This window comes from Oncorhynchus clarkii, chromosome 7, assembly GCF_045791955.1.
Source record: "Oncorhynchus clarkii lewisi isolate Uvic-CL-2024 chromosome 7, UVic_Ocla_1.0, whole genome shotgun sequence".
Taxonomy (NCBI): domain Eukaryota; kingdom Metazoa; phylum Chordata; class Actinopteri; order Salmoniformes; family Salmonidae; genus Oncorhynchus; species Oncorhynchus clarkii.
Genome location: NC_092153.1, coordinates 13,475,219 through 13,486,011, shown reverse-complemented (window position 1 = coordinate 13,486,011; position 10,793 = coordinate 13,475,219). Strand labels below are relative to the sequence as shown.

Here is a 10,793-nt window from a genome sequence, read left to right as displayed (position 1 = left end):
ATGTCCAGTGTTATAGTTCTGACTGTGGTGTAATGTCCAGTGTTATAGTTCTGTCTGTGGTGTAATGTCCAGTGTTATAGTTCTGACTGTGGTGTAATGTCCAGTGTTATAGTTCTGACTGTGGTGTAATGTCCAGTGTTATAGTTCTGACTGTGGGGTAATGTCCAGTGTTATAGTTCTGACTGTGGTGTAATGTCCAGTGTTATAGTTCTGTCTGTGGTGTAATGTCCAGTGTTATAGTTCTGACTGTGGTGTAATGTCCAGTGTTATAGTTCTGACTGTGGTGTAATGTCCAGTGTTATAGTTCTGACTGTGGTGTAATGTCCAGTGTTATAGTTCTGACTGTGGTGTAATGTCCAGTGTTATAGTTCTGACTGTGGTGTAATGTCCAGTGTTATAGTTCTGACTGTGGTGTAATGTCCAGTGTTATAGTTCTGACTGTGGTGTAATGTCCAGTGTTATAGTTCTGACTGTGGTGTAATGTCCAGTGTTATAGTTCTGACTGTGGTGTAATGTTTAGTGTCTTTACATTTCAGTGAAGATTCATAATACCACCTAATAACAGATGACCATCTTAAATATCATTGCTGCTTTCAAATAAACAGATATCTGCACACACACACACACACACACACACACACACACACACACACACACACACACACACACACACACACACACACGCACACACACACACACACACAGTGTATTACAACATCCCTTTCTATATATGGGACATCAATATACTTTTGTTCCTCTTGGTTTGAACAGATCCCACAATGCACCACAGGACCACAAGAAATCTAAATGTGTCTAGAAAAATCTTGGTTTTGGTACAGTCCCCCCTCCATCTCCCTTTCTCGTTCTCTTTCTCCTTACACCCACCACACAGACTGTGTTCTTAGGAGACGGATGGAGGGATGCATGACCGGATGAAGGAGTGAATGGATGAATGGATGAGAGGAGGAGAGGAGGATGAGAGGAGGCGGCAGTGAGGAGGAGGAGATGTAGTGAGGCTCGAGAGGACAGATCCACACGAGCATCACTTCAAAAGGAACAAGTGGAGAAATGGTAGAGGTAAAAAAAACACATGAAGAAAGAAAATGAAACATAAAAGCATCAGAGAGGATCTGAGGGAGGGAGAGAGCACACATTGACAGATGAGATGTTAAGACCCCTGACAGACTCTTGTGATAGAATTATAACACACTTATAACACCTTCATGAGGCTCTCACGCATCGTGTGAGACTTCTATGGGTATGTTCTATATTATTTATGCCAAGGGACAGAGCAAAGCAGCTGAGCATAATGTCTACATTCTACATGTTGTATTTCTCTAACAGAGATCCACTGCTCTTTAAAGGCTTCAGATCTGAGTGTGAGAGATGCTAGATATCTACATGGACAATGTTAAAGCCCAGAAACAAAGTAGGTTCTCTCTCCTATCTAATACTGTCCACCAATCCTGGTGTGGTGTAAGGCAGAATTTCTCTTCCTCTGTCCCACCCAGTCTCAGTGTAAGGCAATAACCAGCAAGGCAAGACATTGAAAAAGTATTTTCTGAGCCTTTGGTTCCAGACTACTGTGTATTTCAAAGGAAACACTGTGTAGATGTTAAGGCGGAAAAGGATTCCCATGCATACTGGTTTCCCACTGTGGGTCCTTAGCACTACGTGAGGCAGGATGCCTCAGCTTCCATGTCAGGAAATGGGACGGTTACAAGGGGGAATGGAGGTATAATCACATCACTCCACAGTAGACACAAGGACAGTCTATGACACGGGATGCTACACACACAGAACTGTCTCTAGTCCAGTAGAGATAAACCACTATCACGGCCTAGCCACTTACAACTGAACTGGAAAAGACTAGTGTCTTATGCCGTGTTCCTGGATAAGAGATATGCACAGAGGCAACACCAGTTTGTTCTATAGAAAGCAGGACAGAAAGAGAGAGGAAGAGAGGAAAAGACAAGACAAAAGAAAAACAGGAAAGTGTGGTCAGTTAAAGCACATGCAATACCTCTGAACATCTTCCATTCATACTGGGCATCCCTGCTTTATGACACTTCAAATGAAATCATCACTGACAGACAGTTGACAGTCGGCCGGGAGATACGGGGGAGTGACATCCTTCATGACAAACACTTTAAATGACATCATCACTGACAGACAGTTGACAGTCGGCAGGGAGATACGGGGGAGTGACATCCTTCATGACAAACACTTTAAATGACATCATCACTGACAGACAGTTGACAGACAGATACGGGGGAGTGACACACACACACACACACACACACTGCAGGGTGGGTCTGAGGGTTCGGACCCACAGTAGACATTAATGGGTGGAGCCAAGGCCCTTTCCACCAATCCACAGGCACTGCTTGCCTGGAGCCAAGTCTGTTCAGTTCACTCAGCTCCTTGTGCTAACACAACACAGCAGTAGGACTGTGGATCATGTGGATCGTCCTTCTGTGTGTATTTGGTGTTTGTTTGCTTTTTCACAATGACATTGGTAACTGTACGCGTCTAGATTAGGTATCTATTGTCTAGAGGACAGATTGTTCCAGTGGTCAATTGCTCAACACTGAAATCTTGGTCTAGACTTCCAGTGTAAATCAGACTAAACTCCATTCTAGACTACACCGAGGTCTCAGGCCCTGCCCCATTGTGGGCATAGCCAGCCCCAGAGTGACGGGAGTTGCCGGCGAATCGGAGGAGTGGGGTGAAAGTGCAGTAGTCGGGCCCGCCCCTCCAGTGGGTGAACATGAGTTTTTTGGTGAAGGGTTCAGACCTTCTGGGAATGGGGTTCTGGTGGTCGGCCCTCCTGCGCGTGGGCGCGTGGAGAGATGCCAGCGGGGTGAACTCCGATAGCTGGCCGTTATACAGCTTGTCTGCATTCTGTAAGGGAGGGATGGAGAGATGGGAGGAGAGAGAGGAAAGAGGGAGAGAACAGAGGAGTTATTATCTGGATCAAGGGAAGTGGTAGCCAATTCAGGTCCTCAAAGGTGTGGTGTGTGAAGGGTTTTGTTCCAGCCCAGCATTAACCTGATTCAACCATTTCAACTTATCGTGGTCTTTAATTTAAAAAACATTTTATTTAATCCAGTGTGTCTAAACTGGGTAGGAACAAAAGCCTGCATACGACACTCTGCTGTCTGCCAGAACCAGGATTGACCACATGGTGGACCCAGAAGACGACAAACCCCACCACTACCCCTACCCCAAAACAACATCAACACAAACACACCAGACCCTGTTAGCAAAAGATGTCAGGGAGCAAAACATAAGCAAACTGAAGAAGTGAACGGTCGGTCGGTCAAAGCATGCAGCATGTCCTCAGTGAACATCAAGGTGAATACGGCTGTTCAGTCTCAGACAAACACTCTGCCGAGCTTATAACTGGATTCACTAAACATCAATCAAACCTATTGTGGATTGGTGAAAGCTAGATTCTAAACCTCGCTTTCACCTATCCAGCCATACACAATTCAGTGCTTACTACCTCTAGGCGGAGGAACAAATTCAGGATGTATTCGAAATGTATAGGAACAGGGCCCAAGCCAGACCATATGGTGTTAGGCAGGGGAGGGAGATCCTAGCAGTATGAGCCTTCTGCTTAACTCAGTTGGGACTTTGGGATAGATTGAGAATTGGTCTGGTCAGGACAGGAGTCTAGCCTCACAGGCTAAACAGACGGACTACATGGTTTAATTAAGGAGAGGTCTGGCCCAGAGACTTAGTACACTACAGGGGAGCCACGCATCTCCTGACATCCTACTCATTTAGCTGATGCCGATTGTGTTACCTTGAGCTCGTTACTAAACACAGACTGCAGTACCTTCTGTAAACACTGGAGGGGGTAAGTGCTCTACTTTAAAATAGTACAGCCCTTCACCCCACTCTTCACCCCACTCTTCACCCCACTCTTCACCCCACTCTTCACCCATCCCTTCACCCCACTCTTCACCCCACTTTTCACCGCACACAGAGTCGGTCCCTCCTGTCTTTACCGTGGTGAGGCTAGGCCTCTGAGGTGGACAGGGCAACCCCCCCATCTAGCAGGGAGTCCCGGCTGTAGGTCATAACTCCATCAAAGTTTCTATCAGCCCTCATTCGCTGTGGACAGCAAGATACACACGCTCAACATAGACAGATCTGCACAAACACACACATACCAAGACTGACACTTGCCATTTTGAAGGGGCTTCAAATATCTGTTTCATGTCAGATACGTTGTTTCTGTATTTATGAATGAGCATTCTAACCAACGCTCTTTCAAGGTACACTTAATGCACGGCATGGACATGCAAGTCAACAGGCACCTGTAAGCATTCACCACTACATGTCCATGCAGAGACACAGAGGGAGGAGAGGGCATGCGGATAGGTTGAGAGAGGGTCACCTGACCTCCTAGTCAGGTGGTTGGGTTAGAAACTGAGTCTGCTTGAAGTCTGGGAGAGCATAAAGATGGTGGACTGCTCAGAGGTAAGACATGGCCGCTTTGTCTGCCGTTCCCAAGGAGACAGGTCAGAGGGGTCAGAGGGTAGAGGTTAAAGGTCACACAGACCAGTAGAGAGGGCAGGCAGGGACAGAGGAGAGGAGAGAAGGGTTAAAAGGAACACTTTGTATCTTAAAAAACACTTGATGTTCACCATCAATCACTATTTCAGGAAGAGAAATTAGAACGGTGTTGGAAGCTCTTCCAGGTCATGGGGAGGTGAACCGAGGTCAGTAGGGAGAGGTCAGAGGAATCACTGCACACAGTAGAGACAAATGGCTCATTCAGTAGTGAGAGAAATGACAGAAATACAACTCTCAGCCTTTCAGAATGGGTAACAGGTTATACAGTGTTTCCCTCCAGATGAGTTGTTTGAGAAGAAGAAGTGAACACTACACACTGATTCAACAGCTCACTTACTTGAAGAAGACCTGGAATATATCCACACGCAGCATACAGCTAAAGTCACAGTGATACATATATATATGATATACCATATATACAGAATGCACATTTAATCCTCTGATTTTAAACATACAACCAAGAGTGTGTATTAGAGGTCGACCGATTAATCGGAATGGCCGATTAATTAGGGCCGATTTCAAGTTTTCATAACAATCGGAAAACGGGATTTTTGGGCGCCGATTTGCCGATTAAAAAAAATATATATATTTATTTTTTTTACACACCTTTATTTAATCTTTATTTAACTAGGCAAGTCAGTTAAGAACACGTTCTTATTTTCAATGACGGGCTAGGAACGGTGGGTTAACTGCCTCGTTCAGGCGCAGAATGACAGATTTTCACCATGTCAGCTCTGGGGATCCAATCTTGCAACCTCACAGTTAACTAGTCCAACGCAATAACGACCGTTGCACTCCACAAGGAGACTGACTGCCTGTTATGCGAATGCAGTAAGCCAAGGTAAATTGCTAGTTGGCATTAAACTTATCTTATAAAAAACAATCAATCATTCATAATCACTAGTTAACTACACATGGTTGATGATATTACTAGTTTATCTAGCGTGTCCTGCTTTGCGTATAATCTGACTGAGCATACAAGCATACAAGTATTTAAGCATCTGACTGAGCGGTGCGCGTAAACACTCATTCAAACAGCACTTTGGTGCGTTTTGCCAGCAGCTCTTCGTTGTGCGTCAAGCATTGTGCTGTTTATGACTTCAAACCTATCAACTCCCGAGATGAGGCTGGTGTAACCGAAGTGAAATGGCTGGCTAGTTAGCGCGCGCTGATAGCGTTTCAAACTTCATTCGCTCTGAGCCTTGGGGTGGTTGTTTCCCTTGCTCTGCATGGGTAACGCTGCTTCGAGGGTGGCTGTTGTGTTGCTGGTTCGAGCCCAGGGAGGAGCGAGGAGAGGGATGGAAGCTATACCGTTACACTGGCAATACTAAAGTGCCTATAAGAACATCCAGTAGTCAAAGGTTAATGAAATACAAATGGTATAGAGGGAAATAGTCATATAATTCCTATAATAACTACAACCTAAAACTTATTACCTGGGAATATTGAAGACTCATGTTAAAAGGAACCACCAGCTTTCATATGTTCTCATGTTCTGAGCAAGGAACTGAAACATTAGCTTTCTTACATGGCACATATTGTACTTTTACTTTCTTCTCCAACACTTTGTTTTTGCATTATTTAAAACAAATTGAACATGTTTCATTATTTATTTGAGGCTAAATTGATTTTATTGATGTATTTTATTAAGTTAAAATAAGTGTTCATTCAGTATTGTTGTAATTGTCATTATTACAAATACAAATACGATTAATCGGTATCGGCTTTTTTGGTATCGGCTTTTTTGGTCCTCCAATAATCGGTATCGGCGTTGAAAAATCATAATCGGTCGACCTCTAGGGTGTATGCAAATGTAAGCATGTACTTCTGTGCATTGTGTGTGTGTGTGTGTGTGTGTGTGTGTGTGTGTGTGTGTTCGCCCACCTGGATGCGTTCTGTGGTGGTGGGCCACAGGGCCCTGCAGACGACCTTCTTGACCACGTCAGGCAGCAAACTGATGACGATGAGCAGGATGATGCTGAGCCAGGCCGGACCGCTGGACAACATCTGAATAAACACATAGTACATTCTCTGGTAGTTCAGGAAGGGCCTGAGGAGAGGAGAGAGGATCAATGAACACATAGTACAACCTCTGGTAGGGAGACCGAGAAGACAAGATCTATTTCACCTATATCTATGTTTATAAAATCTGCATAAACACATAGTACTTCCCCTGGTAACATGGAGAACAGAAAACAATAAGATATACTAATACATACCAAATGATGCCTCCCCAAAGCAGAGAGAAGATGACGAAGAAAAGCAGCGAGCCCCAGATGACAAAGTGGTTGATCCACGTCCAGTAGTGTGTGTCCAGGGCGAGCTGTGAGATGGAGAGAGACAGAGACAGAGACAGAGAGAGAGAGAAAGAGAGGTGGAGAAAGACCATCGACTGGTAATTAATTCAAACAGTAGAATTCACTCTAATATCGAGTCCCTTTAACATCTAGCATAAAGTAGTGCCTTAGAGGTAGTGATGAGTAGGATGTTACTGTAAAGTAGTGCCTTAGAGGTAGTGATGAGTAGGATGTTACTGTAAAGTAGTGCATTAGAGGTAGTGATGAGTAGGAGGTTACTGTAAAGTAGTGCCTTAGCGGTGGTGATGGGTAGGATGTTACTGTAAAGTAGTGCCTTAGCGGTGGTGATGAGTAGGATGCTACTGTAAAGTAGTGCCTTAGCGGTGGTGATGGGTAGGATGTTACTGTAAAGTAGTGCCTTAGCGGTGGTGATGAGTAGGATGTTACTGTAAAGTAGTGCCTTAGCGGTGGTGATGAGTAGGATGTTACTGTAAAGTAGTGCCTTAGATGTAGTGATGAGTAGGAGGTTACTGTAAAGTAGTGCCTTAGAGGTAGTGATGAGTAGGAGGTTACTGTAAAGTAGTGCCTTAGCGGTGGTGATGGGTAGGTTGTGACTGTAAAGTAGTGCCTTAGCGGTGGTGATGGGTAGGATGTTACTGTAAAGTAGTGCCTTAGCGGTGGTGATGGGTAGGATGTTACTGTAAAGTAGTGCCTTAGCGGTGGTGATGGGTAGGATGTTACTGTAAAGTAGTGCCTTAGCGGTGGTGATGGGTAGGATGTTACTGCAAAGTAGTGCATTAGCGGTAGTGATGAGTAGGATGTTACTGTAAAGTAGTGCCTTAGCGGTGGTGATGGGTAGGATGTTACTGTACCTTTAAGGTGACTGTGAACACCAGCACTGTGAAGACCAGAGTCCCAAACGTCCAGTTACCAAACATCTGTGGAGAGGAAGGTATTACAGAGAGAAATCTCACTATTAGATATGCAGCCATTTCAGAGGACAGTATGCTACTGTAATTACAGTCAGCCTGGACTAACTCACTTCCTTTGCATTACTACATATGTTTGTTGCTATGTTTAGCTTTTAAAATGAGCAATTATCCAGGATTAATCAATACAAAAATCACACAGTTTAGTTGTATTTTCCAGAGATGTTTTTTTCATTCAGTTATATGAAGTCAAACCAGTGCAGAGATGGAAAATGGATATTAAACTATTTTCAAGCTGCTTCAAACAACAACAATATGTGCACTATTTCTCTTAATTCTGCATTTAAAGTACAGAATAACCTGAAATGACCTACATGTGTCTCTAAAATAAATATTCTTTACAAATAAAACATGTTCTGTACGTTCAAATAGCTTGTGATGTTGATGGAATGCTAATACCCAAACCAACGGTGATGAGGGTCAACAACATGAAGATACCTACCAACACATAAACCCACCTGCTTTCCTCAAGGGGCCTTAAAGGGGCAAATCACCCCAATGTATGAATACACCAGACAAACTTTGACTGAGGGAGAACTATCCTTTTAAAATGAGCTGCTTCTTTAAAACTACTGCAAGGGCCAATGAAATTCAGTGATAGAAGAGAACCTTGAAAAACAGACTCCTTCTGTCTGTGTTGTTTATACTTCCTGTTTTCACCCTTTCCTTTTTTCTGCCAAATATTCCACCAAAACAATAAGTTAGATAGAAGTCTAGTCTGCCCACAGAGGGTCATTTTGTTTCAAATTGCATAACTATGAAATATCCAACCTGACATGTCCTATACAACAATATCCGTCAAATGTACTTGGCCATTCATTTCCTTTGTCACATACTGTAGTCTATAGTGTACGGGTGGAACAGTGTGAACCCTGAGCTCTAATACCCTGATGCCTGACCCAGTCTTACAGTCTTCAGCCTTGCGTTCTGACAGGAGATGACATCTTAGAGTAGGGGTAGCCAATCCTGGTCCTGGAGGGTTGCGGCGTGTACAGGCTTTTGTTCCAGCCCAGCTCTAACACACCAGATCAATTGTGTTATAGATCAATACCATTTGTTGATTATCTACAACAGGTGTGTTAAAGCTGGGCGGAAACAAAACCCTGACCTAAAGACTCAATATGAGCCGTTCCCTACCACCCACCATGGTGGATGTCTACTAGCAGAAACCACTGTTGTACCGGACACACAAACAACATGAGGAAGTCTGGACTACGGCAACTACACAACGAGACAAGAGTGGAGTTGGAGTATGGGTTTACTATTACTACACTGATATACCTACAGCTCATTGGCCTATACAGGCAGTAGGGGTTGGATATGAGGGGATACCTATTGGATGAGATGATGACGGGCGGTTTGGTTACGCAATGTGACGGGCAGTGGAGGGGGGGGGGGGGGGGGGGAACAGTCCAACTAAAACTAAACCAGGGTGACAGACAGATAGGGACAGGCTTACCATCTGTGTGTTGGTTGTCATTAGCTGAGGAGAGGACGAGAAGCATAAAGAACAAGCAACATAAAGGTAAGAGGAGAAGAAGAGGAGGAGGAAGAAGAGGAGGAAGAAGAGGAAGAAAATAAAAGAAAGAACTGGAAGCCAGAAAACTAAAACATCTGATATTCAAAGGAAATAAAGCAAAAACAGGCAAATCAAAGCAATCCAACAGGTTAAAGTGATATAAAGGAAGAGATATAAAAGGAGAAACAGACAGCACAGAGAAAGATGTCTGCAGACTCAACATGCTTTCCTTTCATAGATATGAATGGGAGATCCGGTCATGGTTTTATGCAAAGGATCACAGGTGAATCTGCAGGCCAGGAGATCTTATGTCATCCATTTACCTAAAATCACCACACCTTCCACAGACGACAGCTGTTCTGACTGAAGTTTTAGAATGTTGTTCACTAACATGAATTCAATGTCAAATGAACTCAAAGGTCCATGTTGAATTGTGGGTAAAAGCTGGGTCAAATGTACATTGATGACAATTACGTTTTCCACGTTGACAAACCGTGGAAACAGCGTCGATCCAACCTGTGTGTGACCAGTGAACTCACTCATAACCCACAGTCACAATCAGCCACTCCACATCACAATCCCTGGACACTCCTTCACGGCGGGAACATAAACACTTGACATGGGCTTAGAGAAGTGCGGTATGATCAGACGATCATTATATACATCACACCAACATATACTCTTTAACGCAGTACTCCAGTAGCCACGGCGACGGTGTCTTTACCTGTCCATTGCTGGTGAAGGTGCTGTTGTTGAACAGGAAGTAAGAACCAAAGAAGAAGACGACGGCGTCGAACACCCCCAGGAAGGTCCAGTAGATGAAAATGGGCCAACGCAGGAGAGAGTTCTTAGCTATGTCCCTGTAGAAAGGAAACATTACAGTACACATTATATACAGTAAATATAGGAGGGAGTTCTGAGCTATGTCCCTGTAGAGAGGAAACATTACAGTACACATTATATACAGTAAATATAGGAGGGAGTTCTGAGCTATGTCCCGGTAGAGAGGAAACATTACAGTACACATTATATACAGTAAATATATGAGGGAGTTCTGAGCTGTGTCCCTGTAGAGAGGAAACATTACAGTACACATTATATACAGTAAATATAGGAGAGAGTTCTGAGCTATGTCCCTGTAGAGAGGAAACATTACAGTACACATTATATACAGTAAATATAGGAGGGAGTTCTGAGCTATGTCCCTGTAGAGAGGAAACATTACAGTACACATTATATACAGTACATATAGGAGGGAGTTCTGAGCTATGTCCCTGTAGAGAGGAAACATTACAGTACACATTATGTGTACCGTAACTGTCGTTCTGCCCCTGAACAAGGAAGTTAACCCACTGTTCATAGGCCGTTAATTTGTTCTTAATTGACTTGCCTAGTTAAATA

General features: G+C 43.8%; 1 protein-coding gene across 3 annotated transcripts in view; it reads right to left on the bottom strand.

Annotated features, from left to right (window-relative positions):
* Positions 1-444: 444 nt before the first annotated feature.
* LOC139412919 (phospholipid-transporting ATPase IH-like) overlaps positions 445-10,793 on the bottom strand; it is a 95,774-nt gene continuing 85,425 nt past the window's right edge. Inside the window, exons 24-30 of one of the 3 annotated variants that reach the window (XM_071159789.1) lie at positions 10,117-10,252; positions 9,333-9,356; positions 7,757-7,822; positions 6,807-6,910; positions 6,472-6,637; positions 4,925-4,963; positions 445-2,904 (exon numbers count right to left, since the gene is read on the bottom strand). In XM_071159789.1, the coding sequence (XP_071015890.1) occupies positions 2,644-2,904; positions 4,925-4,963; positions 6,472-6,637; positions 6,807-6,910; positions 7,757-7,822; positions 9,333-9,356; positions 10,117-10,252 (796 nt within the window). In that variant the 3' untranslated portion in view covers positions 445-2,643. Of the gene's footprint in view, positions 2,905-4,016; positions 4,123-4,924; positions 4,964-6,471; positions 6,638-6,806; positions 6,911-7,756; positions 7,823-9,332; positions 9,357-10,116; positions 10,253-10,793 lie in introns of all 3 variants that reach the window. The other 2 variants (XM_071159791.1, XM_071159790.1) reach the window with 2 other exon arrangements.